General features: G+C 40.0%; 1 protein-coding gene across 1 annotated transcript in view; it reads right to left on the reverse strand.

The window, feature by feature from the left end:
* Positions 1-5,902: 5,902 nt before the first annotated feature.
* ARHGAP29 (Rho GTPase activating protein 29) overlaps positions 5,903-20,510 on the reverse strand; it is a 61,496-nt gene continuing 46,888 nt past the window's right edge. The window contains exons 16-22 of the mRNA XM_008074611.2: positions 19,097-19,236; positions 18,636-18,824; positions 18,224-18,361; positions 11,356-11,588; positions 9,803-10,130; positions 9,565-9,670; positions 5,903-6,835 (exon numbers count right to left, since the gene is read on the reverse strand). Of these exons, the coding sequence (XP_008072802.1) occupies positions 5,958-6,835; positions 9,565-9,670; positions 9,803-10,130; positions 11,356-11,588; positions 18,224-18,361; positions 18,636-18,824; positions 19,097-19,236 (2,012 nt within the window). The 3' untranslated portion in view covers positions 5,903-5,957. The remainder of the gene's footprint in view (positions 6,836-9,564; positions 9,671-9,802; positions 10,131-11,355; positions 11,589-18,223; positions 18,362-18,635; positions 18,825-19,096; positions 19,237-20,510) is intronic.

Below are 20,510 nucleotides of genomic sequence, written 5' to 3' on the forward strand. Positions count from 1 at the left end.
GAGATTAAGTCTCGCCAAGTTGCCCAGGCGAGTCACGAACCCACGGGCCCAGGCAATCCACTCACCTCGGCCTCCCAAAGTGCTGGGATTACAGGCTGAGCCACCGTGCCTGGCCCCACTTAGTCTTTTAATCTATTTTTTGAACATGTCAATAGATTGATTGTAAATACTTTTAAAAACATAATACCCGTGTATAATATGATTTGTTTGTTTTTGAGTCAGGGTCTCCCTACGTTGCCCAGGCTGGAGTGTAGTGGCACTATCATGACGATCACCACTCACAGCAGCCTCAAACTCTTGGGCTCAGGTGATCCTTCCACCTCAGCATCCTAAGTAGCTGGGACTGCAGGCGTGTGCCATCGTGCCTGGCTAATTTTTTATTTGGTTTTTTTGTTTGTTTGTATTTGTAGAGAAGAGGTCTTGCTATGCTGTCCAGGTTGGTCTCCTGGGTTCAAGCAATCCGCCCACCCTGGCCTCCCAAAGTGCTGGGATTACAGGTATGAGCCAATGCTAGTTATTTCATTTTTTGAGTCAGGGTCTCACTCTGTTTCCCAGGCTGGAGTGCAGTGGCATGATCACGGCCATCGTGGCTCATGGCAGCCTCGACCTTCTGGGCTCAGGTGACCCCATTGCCTCACACTCCTGAGTACCTAGGGCTACAGGCGTGTGCCATTACACCCAGCTAATTTTTTGTGGATATAAGGTCTCTCTATGTTGTCTAGGCTGGTCTCAAACTCCTGGGCTCAAGCAGTCCTCTTACCTTGGTCTCTCAAAGAGCTGGGATTACAGGTGTTAAGCCATTGTTGCCCAGTCAATAGTTTAGTTATTATTGGAAGCATTAATATTCAAAAAATATTTGTATTACAGCTGAGACTAAAGGAAGAGTAAAATAATAATCCAACATTTTCAATACATTTCATAAATATGTCCATGTTTAAATATTCCTGGCAAACATATATAACCACTCATTTTTAAACTTTCCCTGGTCAATTCAACAAATATTTAATAATTGCTTATTCTTAAAAGGTTGTGTACTTGTATCTGTTCCCTTCAGCCAGATGACAGGGCCTAGGATTCAAACGGCTGGCTCAGGACTGATGTCACAGGCACTGGGAGATAGCTGGCATGGCCCGGGCCAAGAGGCGGTGGACATGTTGGCACATTGAGTACTGGTGTGCTCAGTCCGGCAGGGTAATGACTGGGTGTGATGAGGCAGCAGCTGGCATTGTCAAGAGGCTAAGGGAGGATGGACAAAATGCTATCTCCAGGGTAGTGGGAGTCACGTTTCTACAGGAGGAGGAAGTTACAAACATGGAGACTAGACGAACCCCAGTGTTGAATTAGAATCGAAGGTGTCATGTGAACTCAGGGTTTTCAATGTCTGTGTCTATAAACGTGCACGGATGCAGGTGTGTATTCCTGCATGTGTGTACACACATGCCTTTCTTTGTGTTGTCCGACAACAGGGCTTAAAATTTACAACTTTCCAGGAGCAGTGAGCCCCTCTAGGGTGTTGGCTTCCACATACCCTTTTTAAAGGAACCAGTGCTCCTTGGAAAGATGGTTCATTCTAGACCTGGGTAGTGGCAGGAAAAAGTACAAGGTGAGCTTGTAATACGTCTATGTGCCAAAAAGTAAGGAGGAGTCCAAAAGGAGGACACCTCCAGGAACACGAAGGCCACTTGGGGGAACTCCCACACACCAAATCTGGGAGAGGTTAGCATGAACATAAACGGCAGTAATACACAGTAACCTACTGAACAAAGCAAGGAATCCATGATCCATGCTGATATAGATGAATGGACAGAGAAGGGCCAGCTCTTCCTGGCACCTGGATCCAATCAAGGCAAAAGCCACGACTCACCATTGGCAACCAAAATAATAATGGATTCAGGCAAGAACCGGCAGTGGACTCAAACTATCTGATGGTAATCCGATGAGAAACAGGATATTTGCAGTCTCTAAGAATCTCCTCACAAAGTATACTACTTAATTGTAACTTTAGGCTAGGCATAGTGGCTCTTGCCAGTAATCCCAACACTTTGGGAGGCCAAGGTCTCTCTCCAAGATGAAAGGATTGCTTAAGGTCAGGAGTTCAAGAATAGCCTGGGCAATAAAGCAAGACTCCATCTCTCTAAAAGAAAAATAGTTAGCTGGGTGTGGTGGTGTTCCTGTAGTGCTAGCTACTCATAAGTCTGTGGTAGGAAGATTGCTTGAGCCCAGGAATTCAAGGCTGCAATGAGCTACAATAGCACCGCTGCACTACAGCCTAAGTGACAGAGAGAAACCCTGTCTCTAAAAATAAATAAGCGCAAATAATTTTAACTTTGCAATGGAGAAACCTGATAGATACTGCCCTAACCAAGTGATCAAAGTTTGTATCACCAGGAATAGACAAACTGACATTGTGTGCATCCTGGTATGACATACTGAGGCTACAGCATCATTTCTGAGGATTGCTGGCAAAAATGTATATTCCTGAATCTTATCATGGGAAACATTAGATACACCCAAACAGAGGAACATGCTACAAACTGGTCTACATTGCTTAAGTGTCAAGGCCATAAAAGACTTCAAAACTGTTCTGGATTGAAGGAAACAAGAGACAGGGCAACTAATTGCATCTGTGACCCTGCACTAGGTACTGGAACAAGAAGGACAGCATGGTCAGTCAGCAAAGCCACGTGAGCTGCGGGCTGCATGTCAAGTCTGTGTCTCCTGTTAAGCTCCTGAGCTGTGCTGTGACTATGGAGGTGTCTTTGTTTTAAGTAAATGCACTCTGAAGTCATTAGCGGGAACGGGGCCTCCTATCCACAATGCACTTTCAAATGGCTCAAGAACATTTTGGCTGGGATGACAGTGAACCTATATATAAGTGTAAGGCAAATTAATGTCCTTACCCACTCTGTCATCCGACCCTTATACATTACAAGGTGCTCCATTTAAGATCTCCTAAAATGCCTCTTGTTAGGTTCTAAAATTTTCTCCATGGAGACCTTGTACATCTGTTGTTAGATTTATTCTTAGGTACAGCATTTCCATTTCTTAGCGTTGTTGAAGAGATCTTTGTAAAAACTTTCATTTCTGTTAGTTGACGATAATCTGGGAATACAATTGACTTGTCATACTGATTGTGAATGCAGCAACTTTGCGGAACTCTAGATGTTAACTGAATTGTCCACGTATATGATCATACCAACACATCCCAATAATCTCCTGCCTCCAGAAAGAAAAACCCAGAGAATTACACTGACTGTAACTTATTTAAAAATACACAATGGTTGTTGAATGTTTACAGGACTACTGTAACTAACTCAACGATAGCTGGGAACAGTGTGACCAAAGCACCATCTTTAAATCACCCAAGGAAGTGAGGTGCAATTCTATTTGCTTATGAGGTCACCAGACAACAGGTCCCTTACAGGGATCATATGGTCTCCATCTCTGCATCAAAGAAACACATCGCTCAGGTGCGCCAACAGTAGTTTTGAACGGCACTGTCCCTAAATCCTAGCTAAACTCTCCTCACGTAAAGCGCGTGTCTCTAGGGAAGTCATGATTAGCCCTTCCCAGTGCCTTCTCAGGACCTGGCACAACGGGCCTTCTGCAGCTTCCAGGAGTATGGCAGCCCCCTGGGATGCTCCCCTGCTGCACCCCCTCCTTGCTCACGTCTCTCCATGGTCATGAAACAACTTCCTGTGACTTCACCACATGACCAAGTGGCAAGGCCCCGTGTATACCGGGTGCTCCAGACACAGCAGCCTCTCCTCAGGAGACACCTGCCTAATAACCCAGCAGACTAGCAAGCATCTAGGCTGATGGCTCCAAGCTGCATAAAATGCCAGGGAGCCCCCAAGGCAGGAAGGACCCCAAAGTAAGCTCTCACATGTTTTAAGTGAGGGGAAACGGAAATGAGTGGACTACATGATACATTCTTTGACTGGGCCGTCTCCACATATTAAAAGAAAACTGAAGAAGTTTAAAAGTACATTTTCTAAGTTTCAGTATAGAAGAATGACGAAACAGTTCTGGAGATGGAGAATTGCTCACAACTGATAAAACGATGTGAACACACTTGGTGTCACTGAACTACATACCTAAAAGTGGCCCAAATGGTAAATTTTATGTGTATTTTACCTCAATAAAAAATTTTTAAAGCTGTACTTTCTGTTGTTCTTGATACTATTCAGTGATAACATTGTTATTAAGCGCCAAAACCCGACAGCCCTGTGTTTGAGATTTGACGCCACTTGTTAGACCTGCAGAACTTAGAAGCGAGTCATTTATTTATGCCTTAGTTCCCTTATCTGCAAACACAAACACTAAAATACTTACTACCCACCCATGACAGGTTGCTGTGAACTCAAAATGAAATAATTTATGTAGGAACTCAGCAAAATTCTTGGCACAGAGTGCGGGCTCAATAAATGTTGGCTCTAATTTTCCTTTTAGATTTTTATAGCAATATGGTTCCTTTATATTTTGTACAATGAAGCCTAAAAATAAGTTTTCAGCACAAAAGGGTTGGTTACTCACTTCTCCCCAGTCCTTAATGTCACACAGAACTATAAAACAGCTTCCCATAAAATTCATTCCATGTAGTCACGGGATGTATGAATCCAACTGCTGGCCACTGAGCCCATAACATTAAATTTTCACACCCTAAGAGGCAACAATTTCAGAGAAGCCACGAAAACATGAAATAATTTAACAAGTTAATATATATATATTTTTTATCAAGTATAACACGGTCATACAAAAGCATTTAGTAGAAATATAATTCACGCATACAAAAAAAAAGGCTATATTTTTTTCCCTTTTATATCCTATTTTAGACAAAATGATGAAATCCAGAAAATAACAGGAATGTCCTAGTTCTAAAAACCAGGATTTTATAAATGAAACAATCCGATCATCTATACCTCCTCTCAAATTCCAAACAATGAGGCTTATTGACCTGTACTCTCAGAATCAAATAAATCTGAACTTGATTTGGATGGAATATACATTTTCAGTGGATGAAAGTCCAGGTAGAACAAGTACATAAAGTGATCCACAAGTCAAAACTTTTCATACAAAGGAATGGCTTTAACAAAACCCGGGTAATATCAAGAGGAAATGCGCTGAATTTAAAAACTTCAGCAAAAGGCATTTTTTGGGACCAATTATAAAAATTCCAAAAAGTTCAGAGATGTAGAAAAACAAAAGTTTATGTAGTATAAAGCCAAGGGATGAAAAACCATCAAGTGTATTAAAGCCACCTAAAGTCAAATAAGACGTAACTGAACGACGTAATTTAAATACAAGTTTAAGTGCAGTTTTCCTTGAACAATTTGACTATCACATGTAAAATCTGTCAATTAATTAAAATGCAATTAAATACAGATTTGCAAGCCTTTGGGCCATTATGTAAATATTTTAAAATTAAGTGAATTGCCAATTGAAAAATAAGAGCTTACATACATACCAAAAAAAACATAAATGGTAAAAGATGCACTATAAAATTGTGTGAAAAAACATATTTATAACAAAGATCTTACAGGCACTTGCATTCAGAAACATTTCTTTTATAAATAAGCACTTAACTTCATTCCAAAATACAAAGCTGATTTTCCCCAGTTGCACCTATTAGTGAGAACTATATCATACATTAGGGATGCATTTAAATGGATCATTTTACAAGAAAAGTCTATTGAACTTTTAAAAAACGCGAATCCACCTATTTTATTCACAACTTCAGAAATATAGAATTTAAAGATAATTCCAGTCAGGCACATCTGTGGCCCTAGTGAAACATTCCGCCATTCAACATGACCAACAGGGAACAACACAAGAACAGAAAGCAAAGTCCACAATGTGGCAATCCTGTACAAAAGAGGTCCTGTCAAAACATTCTTTTACAATACAAACACAATGCCCCAAAACAACAAAAAAAGAAAGCCTGAATTGTGACAACCCTACACAAATTGTGGCGCTTCATCTTCAAGGTCTTCAAACTGCTGCATTCGTTTTAGCCGTGGCCTCTGACATGCTGGGTTCACATCAGGCAAGCCATGCTCCTCAGAGTTCTCCTTAGGTTGACTGGTCGTCTGCCTGGGACAAGCTGCTGCTCTGTCAGAGTCTGGCGTGGACTTCACCACGTAACCCTGGGGATCGTGGGCTGCACCGGGAGGCAGTGCTGCCGAGGGAGAAGCTGGTTTCTCCTCGCTACCCCTGGCACAGGCAGTGGGAGCGGGTGGTTTATAAAATGTTGTCCAGTGTTGGGGCTGTAGTGTTCTAGGCACTCTGACCGGAGCGAGCGAGCAGGAGTCAGAGGAGCGCCTCTCGAAAGCCTCTCTTGCAGACCTTACTGGCTCTGCGAATGGCTTACTGGGCTGGGAGGCACTGATGGACGGGCTCCCCCCAATCCTGGCACTTGTCGTTAATCCTTTTTCCTGGAGTGCGTTGGGCACAATCATTGCAGTCTTGGCAGTTACATTGTTTTGTTCACACTGTTTGTCCTGAGTTTTTTGTAGAGTTTGCTGGTCAAAGCCATTAAATTTGGAACAAACAGTAGTAGGGGTGTCTTTTCTATTAATTCCTTCGAAGGTAGGATTCTTGAAAAACTTGTCTAAATTCACATTTCCCAAACTTCTCTCACTGGGAGGGCTTGTCAGAAGTAGTCTATCCACAGGCAAACTTACAGGTCTAATCTTGGCCCTTGGAGTATGCCTCTCCACCTTGTTTGCTGCCCTATCAGATTTTAGAGAAAGTAGCTTAGGGGATTTACAAACGTCTTCTATCTTCTGGGATGCTGATTCAAGCTCGTGGTCTAAAAGCAAATGTACTTTGTTATCTGAAAAAGAAAGAGGTTTATTTAACTTCGTGATACATGGTTAACAAGAGAGTCTGAATGTGTTAGAGATGAATACTTTATCAAAACAACAGGAATCTTACATATTTTTTCCAACATGGTATTCTGTTGTCTATGAAGAGGAGTTCAACATTTGTACATTAAAGGTGTATGTTGAATTAAGATGCTAGAATTTTTATTTTTTAATTAATACAATAATTAACACATATACAAAATACATTGCAGGTTAATAAAAAGAAAACCAAAAAACACTTTCTGAATTTATTTTTATGCACTGTGCATGAATGAGTACTTTCTGGGTCAAAGACTGCCACAATTTCAATAGGCAGACATTGGTCATTTAACCTTAGAAAAGTTACACTAATTTACACACCAACCAGATGTGGGTATGCCTTGAATCCTGAAGATTCTGCCAACTTACTTCATCTGCTTTTCAGTTAAACTCACCCACAGTGATAGCATGTCACATTAAATGTTTTAGATGCTCTCCAGATCTGATCAACTAATAGGTTTTTTTCTTTGTTTGTTTAGAGACAGAGTCTCACTCAGGATGGAGTGCAGTGGTGCGATCTTGGCTCACTATAGCCTTGAACTCCTGGGCTCAAGCCATCCTTCAGCTTCAGTCTCAGCTATAGGCACATGCCACCATGCCCAGCATCAACTAATAAAGCATAACATCCATGCTGTCAAGTTAAGGCCAAACAGCTTCACTTCGTTAGAAATGCCATTTCCCCATCTGCTCCTAGGTTTTCTTTCCTCTCTAGTCTGGACCCATGGTCCATGTTTCCTCACCTAGAATCCCAGTTCCTCAAACCCCGCACCTTTTAGCTCTGTCTGTCCTAAAAACGTCTACTTCCTGGAAAAGTCCACCCTTTGCTTGACCCCCATCCTGCTCACTGCGGAAAGGCATCCCACAGATGAGGCCTTGCCACCATCCTAAATGGGCCACGGCTGGACTTCAGCACGGCATGCGGTCCCTCTCTGCCACCAGGCCCTTCTCCCCATCTCCTGGGCAGTGCTGCAGACAGGTGTCCATCAGAATCATTCCCAGTTGTCACCTCATCTGCCCTTCCTCCTCACCTGGGACTGCTGGCCTCTTGTCCCTGGATCCTAGGCAATACTTTCTCGACTGGCTTTCCCAGGTCCTTCCCCATGTCTACAGACCACTCTAAGGGCCCTGACTCTTGCACTTGTACTATAAGCACTAAAATATATGCTTATAGCCCTGAGGGAAAATTTTACAGCATCACAGGCAAGAGCACAGACTGAGCCCAGTTGCCTGGGTCCTAGCTTGGCTTTGCTCCAGTCAAGGCAATTACTGTCCCTATGAGCCTTCATTGTCAAAAGACTTCTAAGGGTACTTGTGTCATTGTGTGGTCTAAATCACCTACTAAGTGCTTGGAATTACCTAGTATATAATAAGCACTGGAAAATAACATGTATTACGATATTTCTAACAGCTTCATGAAAAACGGTTAGTTAAAAATCAGAACTGGGTTCAAATCCTGACTGAAGAGTTTATTAGGAGCACAACCTTTCATATTACTTAATCTCTCTCAATTAGTTACAGTTGAATGAGGCTAATGTAGACTTTATAGCACAGAACTGTTAAGGAGATCAAATCAGATCAGTGAAACCAAACAACAAGCACAGTGCTTAGCATGAACAGGCAGGTATTTGGTGAATGTTAGTTCTCCTCTTTTTTATATTCTATGTTCATTGATATTGATTATGCAGTAAATTTAACACATATGGTTGTACTGGGAAAACTGGAATTTGGCTATTACAATGTAGAATTAGAACACCAAATGCAAGCTTTTCTTTTTCTTTTTTTGATGTCTTTGTACCATTTATTTGACTCTCTTTTCTTTTTGAGTAAGAGTCTTACTCTTGTCCCCCAGGCTAGAGTGTAGTGGCATGTTCATGGTGACTGCAGCCTTGACCTGCTGGGCTCAGGTGATCCTTCTACCTCAGTCTTCTAAGTAGCTAGAACCACAGGTGTGTGACCCACCACGCCCAGCTAATTTTTAAAAATTTATTTATCACAGGGACGAGGTCTCACCAAGTTGCCCAGGTTGGTCTCAAGTCCCTGGGTGAGCCACCGTGCCTGGCTTGGAAGCTTTTCTATCAGCTTGACAGATACCAACACAAATGACTGCATTTCAAATGATCACATAGAGAAAATCAGTGCATAAAATGGCTGCAGTCAAAGAAATAAACAAGACATGCACATATGTGTCCTTACTGGCTTAAAAGTAGGCCAGAGGAAAAAGCATTTGAAGAAAAATGTTAGGACTCCAGATTTTTTGCCTTTTAGGAGTCTGGTTTAATGCCTTATGTGCAGTTAGATCAATGCATAGAACCATGAAACCAGAAGATGCTAATACAGTGCTTGACACAACTCTGCCTTGACTTTGATGGCAAAAAGCAACAATGAAAACAAAAATATTTTTAGAAGGAACACAAAAAACACTTATGAGTTCCAAGATGTCTTTCTGTAAGAAAGATTTTTATGAGGAATGATATTCATTTAAGTGCCAGGTACACTAACAGGCAACTCTCTCAATGGCTAGCCAAGATTTGTGAACTGACAATGCTTTGTTCTCTGACTTCCCTCACCTCCACTCACTTTTGGCTTTTAATCATGGTTTACTGGCAATGTATTACGTTAGCAAACATATGTTTGTTTTTTTAACATGGCCACTCACCACTGAGACAGGTGTCACATTTTCCTAATGAAGTTTGCTTGCGTTCTGATTCCTCAAATGATGTAGCTGGTTCAAAAATTGTGCTTTCACTATCTGCAATATGAACATCCTGTTGATAGAAGAGATTTTTTACACTTGAAAAAGCAAAACAACACCTCAAAATAAACAGCTCAAAGATTTTTAGTTTATTAACATGAACATCACAAAGTTCCAATACAATTCCATAAAGGTCAAAACTTACTTCCTTTGAAGAAAAAAATAATGATTTCATGGAATGTTCTGTGTCTCTTTCTTCTGGTGACAACAGAGGCTTCGAAAGACAGCCTTGATCGACCTGAGGTGCAATAACACCTGGACTGCACGCAGCATCCTGCGGCTGCAGGGACCCATCGAAGATCTTCTGTGAGTACGTGATGAGGAATTCCACCAGCCGCGCTTGATTCGAATACTCTGCTAGGGAGGAGATGGTGACAGGAGCAGCTGTGGGCCTTGGCCTGACGAGGCTTGGTCCAAATATCACCCCCAAGTTCTTGGAGTTCATCTTGTTTTCTTCTGCATGATCTACTACACTGCAAAGTAGAATACACACAGCTACCTGAGATTTGCCTGTTAAGGGTGGAGGAAAAATGGGCTGCTGATGTCTATGAAAAGTTTGTCAATTACACCTCAAGAGGGCTCGGGAGGAAAAAGTCTAGAAGGATACACTCATTTGATTAAAATATTGACCACAAACCAAACTGAGCTTCACAGTACTGTAATAAAATTCAACTAAGTAGAAGAACTACTACAGTTCTGTCCCCAGAAAGAAGAAACACCCCTCAAACCTGCTCCTGACTCCATGTATGGTATGTTCTCCCACAGCCTTACACTGGAAACCAGCACACCACCATCGACCCCTCTCACCACACACAGTCGGTCCTTAAGCCTCGCTGATCTTCCCTCCTGGAGAGCTCTGTTCCACAACCCTCTCGCTGCTATGCCTCACTTCAAGCCCCTCCACCTTTTGTTTCCACAACTACTCAAGAAGATCTGAATTGTCTTAAAGGCCTCCCTCCAACCTATTCTCCATATTGTTCCTGGAAAGAGCTAACAGGCAAATCTGAGTCCTGGCTCCAAATTCTTAAGTGGGCACAGAAGGAGGCTGTCAACTCATTTGCCAGGCACACAGGGTTTCCTTGATCAGGCTCTCTCCCCAGCCCGGGTTGTGCTCCTGTCCAGGGCCCCACATCCTACCCTGTTTACCTGCACTTCCCAAATGCAGACAGAGTGCTCTCTTGTGTCTTTGTGCCTGTGACCCTGTTCCTGGACTGCTCTTTTGCACATTCTCTGTCCAACGGACCGCTCCTCAGTTCTTCAAGTTGGACCCCAGATCTTCCCTCTGACTTATGCCCCACCTCTGCATGCTGTCACAGCTCTGTTAGAATATGAATGGGGCTGCACTCTGCTTGTCTGCAGGTCTGTCCCCCAAGCTGTGAGCCTAACCATGGCAGAAGCCCTACGTTTTCATTCTTGCTTCCCAGCCAGAGCCTGGCCCACAGGATGCATCTGAGGGAGCGATGCTGGCTGCATGAACATATATTCAGTGTTTCTGTTTCCCTTACACATATTAGAAATGAAATGTTCACTTTAAAAGTAACACCACAACAATGTGAATGTACTTAACACTACTGAACTGTACAGTTAAAAAGGGTTAAAATGGTAAATTCTGTTATGTGTATTTTACCATATTTAAAAACAAAAAATGAATTGATTATCTACCCACGAATGAATGCTCTACTTACATAAAATTCTTACCGTTTAAGGTGTACTATGAGATAATGAAGACTGTTAAAGTTTGATGCTGGCAACTGTCGTAGAAGGTCCTTACTTTTTAGAAGAATTCGGTTTATTTCTATACACATATTTGGCCATTTTTTGTCCTCAGAGCTATCTTTTTTTGTCTCTTGTTCTTCATTTACACGATGAATCTCTTTTGCAAGGTCTATAAATTCCTTGTATAACCGGAATAAAATAAATGGTTCCGGGAGCTAAAAAATAAAATTACATTAGGAATATTCTACTTTTTCTGCTAATAGTCAAATATTATTATCAATTACTGAATGATTCAGCACGTCTCTTAGGATTAAGAAGATTTAAAGTCAATACACATTTAGAAATGTAGTATATGTTTACTATAGATGTGGTCTACAAAGTTAATCTAGAATCATAATAAGTTATAAAAATGAGTTAACTGACAATTAGTAAACACTAATCCTACAGTTGCACGACAGAATTTTAAAACTCTGATATATATCCTATACCAATTACATTCATGACTGTCCCAAAGTTAGTATGATCTTCAACTGTTTTAATGATATAAAACCCAGAATAATGCACAAAATAAGTCAAATTAATTAGAAAAAGCTGATAAACTGAATATTATTGGTACGGGGGAGACAGAAAAAACAAAAATGCTATGGGGCTCTTGTGTTTTACTTGGGCTAGATTGAAAATTAACATCTGACACCACGACTTTTAAGTAAAACACACAATGTTTTATTTAACTAATTTGAACGGCCATAAGTTGCTCAAAAGAAAAAGTTTCTCCCTCAAAGGAACCAAGGGCATGCCATGTTGATCTTCCCACTGCCATAATGAATTCCGGTGTGTCCACTGCTCTGTGATGGAAAACACAGTGTGCTCTGACTGCTGATGTCCTGTGATTCTGTGGTGAGGCAGGTGCCCCTTTCTCTGGTCTCCCCTGCTGGTCCTAGAGAGGGATGAGATCACCTTCTCCCTCCATCACTCTGGGACGGGAAGGAAGTCGCTCAACCTCCTGGAGCTTCAGGTTTTCAACCAGCAAATGTAAAGTGAAAGCTGCTCTCTAATACTGTTGTAAGAATTGAGAGTCTCCTGCCCCCAACACCTTGGTCACACAGTATTCTCGAGACAGGTGAGAGCTGACAGAATTAGGCTCCATTCATTCTCTCTTCCTGTCTGGCTACAAGAGATAGAGGATGCTTCATGATGAGAGTTATAGTCATTCAGAGGTCATGAGCCTGTTTTCAGTTGAGAGTCCTGTAAAATGTCAGTACGGAGATACCAAGTTTCCTGGGCTAACACGGCAGATCCAACAATCATATCTAATTCCCCTCACTACAACTCCACTAAAACACAGTAAGCTACGGGACTGAGAGAATAGGAGAGGTGACAAAAGCAGCATTTCACAGACAGAAGAACAGATGAACCACTGTGAACTTAGCAGTTCTGAGAAAGCCAAAACCCCAAACTGTGAACCGACATGATGGACAGAATCCTATGGGGACTCGGCACTAGTTCCTCTCATCCTGTGGGAGGGGGAACTATCTGAGAAGGCTTGGGTCTGTAGATCCTTGACTCCACTCCACATTCCCTAGAAACCACTTCCTCAGAAGTCTGGAGATTTCTCCTCTGGGTAGTGTAAGACAGAGGGTCTCTGGTGGGCAAAATGGGCATTTAGTGACGGTATGAACACCGAATGCAGAGGTCCTGCCACCTTCTCCCCCTTCTCTGCTCCTAGAGTACTGGTAACACACTCTAGGCACAGACAGACCCTCCTCTGTCAGAACAGCCCAAGAGCAGGGACCCAGATAGAGACATCAGGTGTTTCCCAAACAGCCCACCCAGATCATCCTCCAATGAAGCTCAAAGCCCACATGTGTTCATGAGCTTCCAAAGAGATTTCAATGCTCAACACTTTATTTTAAGCAGACAACTATGGAAGACAGAAATCAAAATGGATAGAAAAAAAACAATCCAACTTAAAGGTTTAAAACTATGCTGTCAATATAGTGGCCACTGGTCACATATGGCTCTGAGCACTGGAAATGTAGCTGACCCAAATGGAGATGTGCTCTAAATGAACAATACACACCAGATTTTAAAGACTCAGTACCAAAAATAGTAAAACATTTATTAATAATTTAAAAATACTGATTAAATGTTCAAATGATATTTTCAGTATGTTAAGGAAAATATTTAAATTAATTTTACCTGTTTATCTTTATTTAGCTGGCCACTAGAAAATTTACTATTATATGTGGCCTACATTATATTCCTATTGGACAAGGCTAGAGAATAAGCAAATAAAATAATCTATTTTTTAAAAAAATCTCTATGTCCTCAGATATTGCATTCATTAAAAAAGCTGGGCATGGTGGTGTACACCTGTAGTTCCAGCTACTTGGAAGGCTAAAGCAGAAGGATCCCTTGAGCCCAGCAAGTTGAGGCTGTGGTGGCCGAGAGCATGCCAATGCACTCCAGCATGGGTAACAGAGTGAGACTCCAACTCAAAAAAAAAAAAAAGAATGCTGTAACAAAACAGAAAACCAGGGTTCTTGGAAATTTAAATATGCTATCAGGAATGAAACAGTTTACAGCAAGGGAGAAAGATAAAGCTGAGGAAATCCCTTAGAAAGTATAGTAAGAAAACAAAAAAATAAATGAACTAAAGAGAAAAGGTAAGGGAACTACAGAACCGGTTTGAGTTGTCAATGATCCAAACAGGCACAACAGACAGAAAGCACAGGGAAAATAGAGCGGAGGGGATGAGCAGCCAAACCCAGTTTCAAGAGCTAAAGGACTGACCAGACTGACAGGGCTCATGGGGCGCCCAGAGTCCTGAGTGAACTCCCCCATCAAGGCACATTACTATGAGATTTTAGGGAAACGGGGAAAAAGAAGATTCTACAAGCTTTCAGAGAGACAAAACAATAGGTCATATACAAAGATTCAGAAATAAAATAAGAAGGATTTCAGGCTTCAAAGAGAACAAAAAAATAATGCCATCAAAATTTTGAAGAAAAATAATTTTCATGCTAGAATACCTTCCACACTATCCACACTATTCCATTCCATTTAAGAGAGTAGAATAAAAACATTCACAGATAAACAAGGTTCCAAATATTTACTCCAATTATGCCTTGCTGAAGTACGGGCATGACCAAAATAGAACAGACTAAACACAAGGAAGACATGACAGGTATTTCCTCACAAAAGAGGGGAAGGTGGACTCTTTGAGGATAATATGATTCTACACCTAGAAAACGCTACAGTCTGTCAAAAAACCTCCTTGCACTGATAAATGACTTCAGTGAAGTCTCGGGATATAAAATTAACATGCAAAAAAACCCCAAAACTGTACTCCTATATATCAATAAGTAGGCTGAGAACCAAATAAAATGGCCACACACACAAAAAAATACCTCAGCATCCACCTAGCAAAAGAGGTTAAAGACCATTACAGTGAGAACTACAAATCACTGCTCAAAGAAATCAAGGATGACACAAACAAGTGGAAGAACATCCCCATTCTTACGGATTGAAAGAATCAATTTTGTCAAGATGTCCATCCTACCCAAGGCAATCTACAGATTCAATGCAATTCTTATCAAACTACCAACATCATTTTTCACAGACCTAGAAAATACAGAAATTCATATGGAAGCAAAAATGAGCCCAGCAAAAAGAACAAGGTTGTAAGCATCACACTTCCAGACCTCAAAGTTTACAAGGCTACAATAACCAAGACAGCACGGTCCTGGTACAAAAATAGACACATGGAACAGGACAGAGAAACCGGAAATAAAGTCTGTGAAGAAAAGGAAATGCTCCTACACTATTGGTGGGAATGTAAGCTAGTTAGCTAGTTAAACGTTTGTGGAAAGCAGTGTGGCATCTTCTCAAATAAATAAAGATTGAGCTACTGTATGATCCAGCAATTTCACTTCTGAGAACATACCCAGAGGAATACAAATAGCTTGACCAGAAGGACACCTGCACACATATGTTTAATGCAGTACTATTGACAAAGACAAACACATGGAACCAACCCACATGCCCATCAAAAGTGGACTGAATTTTTTTAAAAAGTGGTACATACACACAATGGAATACTACATAACGTCAACCAACTCATCTTTAACAAAACTGAAAAAAACAAACATTGGGGGAAAATACCATATTTAGCAAATGGTGCTGGTAAAACTAGTTGACCACATGCAAAAGAATGAAACTGGACTTCTATCTATCACCATATACAAAAATTAACTCAAAATAGTTCAAGGACTTAAATGTGAAACCCCACATAATAAGAATCTTAGCAGTAAACATGGGGAATACATTCCTGGACATTGTAGTAGGCAATGCATTCATGGCCAAGTCCTCAAAAGCAAATGCAGCAAAAGCTAAGACTGACAGGTGGGACCTTAGCAAGCTGAAAAGACTGTGCCTAGCAAATGAAACCATCAAGAGAGTAAAGAGACAACCCATGGAATGGAAAAAAATATTTGCAAGCTATGCATCTGACAATAGTCTAACATCCAGGACCTACAAGGAACTCAAATTAATCGACAGAAACAACAACAACAACAACGTTAAAAAGTGGGCAAAGGATATGAAAAGATACTTCTCAAAGGAAGATATCCAAGCAGCCAACAAACATGAAAAAATGTTCAGTTGCATTAATCATCACAGAAATGCAAATCAAAACTAAAATGAGATATTAACTTATACTGGTCAGGATGGCTATCACTAAAAATTCAAAAAACAACAGGTGTTGGGAGGCTGCGAAGAAAAGGGAATGCTTCTACACTATTGGTGGGAATGTAAGCTAGTTTAACCTTTGTGGAAAGCAGTGTGGCATCTTCTCAAATAACTGAAAATTGAGCTACTGTACAATCCAGCAATTCTACTTCTGGGAATATACCTAGAGGAATACAAATCGCTCTACTAAAAAGACACCTGCATGTGTATGTTTATTGCAGTACTACTCACAAAAGCAAAAACATCGAATCAACCCAGATGCCCAACAAAAGTGAACTGGATTAAAAAAATAAACAGAGGTACATATACACAATGGAATACTACAGAACAAAATCATGTTCTTTATAGCAACATGAATGCAGCTGGAGACCATCATTCTGAGAAACAAAAAACTGAATACCGCATGTTCTCACTCATAAGCGAGCCCTAAACATGGGCCACGTGAGCACAAAGGCAGGAGCAACTGACGCTGGGCACTACTCATGGAGAGAGAAATGGAGGGAGGGAGGGAGGATGGCTAAGGGGCGCACAACCACCCACTGGGCACCACGTCCACCACCAGGGGAGAAGGATCGCTAGAAGCCCAAACCTCACCTGAACACAACTTACTTACGTAACAAATCTTCACATGCACCCTACAACTCTAAAATAAAAATAAAGTGCTGGGGGAAAAAAGAGTGGAGGGTGGAAAAAAAAGTCCCAGGATAATGGTTATTTACCATGTTTTTAAAAAGTCCAGTATGAAGTTACAAGTAGATAGGAGGAATAAGTTCTAGTGTTGTATATCACTACAGGGTGACTCTAGTTAACAATAATACATTAATATAATATGTAGTTTCAAATAACTAAAAGGATATTGAAAGTTCCCAACACAAGGAAATGGTAAGAGTTTGAGATGGTGGATTACCCTAATCTGATCACTATACATTATATATATTGAAACATCACTATGTCCCTCACAAATAGGTAGACTCATTGTATGTCAATTTAAATAAATTAAAATTTTTTTAAAGGCTCCAGATTGGAGAGAAAAACTGCACAGACAGACATGCTGAGGACTATCATCACTGTTCTCTCTGACATTATCTCTTCACATTTGACTGAGGACAGCATGTAGGTGAGCCTGCCTAAGAGATTTTTTTAGTACTTGGCTCATGACAAGTGTCGATTAAGCTCTTGTAAGCCCTCCAGAAGCTCTGCCTATAGCCACTAAGCCCATTTATTTCACCCCACAAATGTGGGAACTACTCCTGCAAATTACAGGTGTAACAATGAGTGCATGTGTGCATGCGTGCGCACGTACACACACACACACACACACACACACACACACACACACATGCCCACCACTCCCAGATCACATTCCTGCTAGAATGTGCAGTACCCAGCCTATAGGATAGCCCTACCTGACTCCCCATTTTATGGTTTCTGGGATGCAAACATGATCTTGCCCACTGACCTCTTACAATAGCTATTTTAAAATACCAATGAATACAATGACAGACTATGATCTAGACACTGTTCTATTTGCTGAATCTTCATAAAACAGTACGGATACTGGGTTTTCCTTACATAGCTAGATTTATGCTTTAAAGTCAGTTTTCCAAAATTTTATGATACATTGTTTAGGAGTAAACAACAGGTATTAAAAATACTAAAAAAAGCAGCAGACAGCAGACACTAGACACTCTTGCTGTTGTCCTGCCCACTGTGCCCTTCACAATGTATCTTTCCTTAATAAATCTACCTTTCTTAGTTAAAAAAAAAAGTATAAAAAAAAGAGAGGTAGTTATTTACACAGTTAGGCAAGACCTCCTCAGTGGAGACGCGAGGCTGCAACATGAAAGAAGTACATGGGAGTCTTTTGTAAGGTACAGTATCAGTCTATTTTCTTAAGCTGAGTGGTGGGAGATAAATTTTTAATATTATTCCTTAAACTGTACATATGTATTATATACTTTTGATCTATACATTAATAATCAGCAAGATATCAATATGGTCTATGTCAACAAAAATATATGTGTAGATGTTATCAGCAAAATACAAATCACATTTTTGCTCTTTTTTATTTAGTGGTAGGATTCAAGGGTAAAAACTTTACCTGCCGAAGGTATAATTTTAAGACGTCACAGATGTCATGTGAACTAAAATCTGAAATGTCTACCAAGTGCATTCCATTTTCCAAAGCTTGACACAGCTTTTCGGTTTTTATTTTGTTTCCACACACACGATAAATTCCCTTAAATAGAAAAGAAAATTTTCTGCAGAATTATGTTTTAGTGCAAATGGCTAAATGCAGACAGACATCTAAATATATCTGATGTGCCTATTTCAAAATTTATTAGCATTTTAGGAAAAAACTAATTAGGGCCAAGGGAAGTAACACTTTCTAAAGAAATATTAATAAATACAGTTATTAAAAACTGAGAGCATTGTTTTCCTTTAAAGTCTCTTTTTCATTAGAATAAATCACACAGACGTTTGTTTTTAAAATTTTAAGAGTTACAATGTACCTGTAGACACAAGGCTCTATTTTCAATCTCTGAGGCACATATTTTGAGTATAAAAGGGATGCCATCTGGTTCCTTTTTTGCAACTTGTGTAAATTCCGCTCCAAATATGTGTATTTTTCCTGAAAGTTTCTGATGGCCACAAATGATGACTAAATTTTCCAAACACTTTCGGTGACAAACAAGGAGACACTACAAGAAAATGATAGTTTAAAACTGAAAACTTCTCACAACTGGGCAAACTGTAGGTAGACAGTATCATAACAAAAATGAGTTTAAGAGGTATCATTTGTGGTGTTTGAGATACATTTAACAGCATAACAGAATATAAAATTACAGAAGGCACACTGTGGTACAACTGATTAAAAAACACATATGCAAAAGATCCTAATAGGTAAAATTAATAACAAAAGAGTATAAAACAAAAGTATAAAGGAGCCAATGCACTTCTAGAAAGATCTTACCTCTTCACATTCAACACCTTGGAACACTACAATGCCTTCACAATCTCTACATTTCGTGGGGGATCGCAATTTGCGAAACTTGTGAGTGAGAGCTGCCTTGGACATCAATGTTTTCTTAAATGCTCCAAGGGAATTGGGACCTTGCAACAAAAATAGTTAGCATATTAAAACTGTAAGATGACAAAAAATTTATACCATATGATATCGTAGTTTGAATAATCATTAGACTTGTAATCATTAACTATCACTAAATGCTAACATTTTGGATTTATAACATCAAAATAAACATCCAATTTATCGAGGGGGGACCCCCAAAACCTGGAATTTATTTATGACCAATTGCATATTTATTCCTAATGTTTAAACTTCAGTTACTTTCAAAGTACCCTCTGTTTGATGCAATATACCTATAAAGACATTTTTTCCCCACTGCTTAATTTTTGAACTCATCAATTTTGATGTCAGTGCTTCTGCCATTGTTTGTTTCATTCACCTCTTCCATAATGCCAAAACATTTCCCTTTGACAACTTTTTTCATCCAGGGAAACAAAAAAAAGTTGCTTGGGGGGAGACTGGGTGAATAGGGTAGGTGGGGCACGGGGGTCATGAAGTTTCTGGTCAAAACTGCTGAACACTCAGTGTGATATAAGCAGGTAGGTTGTCATGGTGGAAGGACCAGTCACCTGTTTGCCACAATTTAGGATATTTCTTGCACAAATTGTGATGTAACCTTTTCAGAACTTCCAGATAAAATCTTCGGTTGACCACTTTATTTGGAGGAACAAATTCCTAGTATACTAGCTAGCCCTCCAAAAGATAATTCTGGGTCTTTTAGGTTCTCCCCTTGTATACATCTCTTAGAAGGCATATATATTTATCAAACATTTAAGCTATGAGTAAAAACTGCCACCAAATCAATAAGATAACTCTAAAATAACATGACAATGTTTTCAGAATCAGCAAATTTATATTGTTATTAATGTGCCCTTACAGAGTTGAGAAGGGTGATCCTAAGTGGCATTATATTCTTAGAAAAAGCCTCTGAACACTTCAAAGAAAAACAATTGTATGAGGTTAAAGTGTCAGCATTATTTGGTTTAAGGATAAAGCCATTCTCAATGCATTATAAAATTATAGTTAATACTAGTTAGTTATGTATCAATACTACAATGGAGGTCACATGTTCCATTAATTTAGAAAATGATGCCAAAACCAATATCTGGAGATATCAAATGTACAAAACTAATTTATATGAATCTAATTCAAGTCATTACAGTAATTGACTTTATATCCTTCAATACCCACAAGTTTCCTTGTCTTCAAGGAGGATGTTTATTTACTTTTCCTGCTTGGTTTCTTGCACTGTTTCTTTTGAAGAGGACTTTTTAGAATTTCTCATACATTGTAGGGCTTT

The sequence above is a fragment of the Carlito syrichta genome, unplaced genomic scaffold (assembly GCF_000164805.1).
Source record: "Carlito syrichta isolate Samal-C Ts95f unplaced genomic scaffold, Tarsius_syrichta-2.0.1 Scaffold316502, whole genome shotgun sequence".
NCBI classification, from domain to species: domain Eukaryota; kingdom Metazoa; phylum Chordata; class Mammalia; order Primates; family Tarsiidae; genus Carlito; species Carlito syrichta.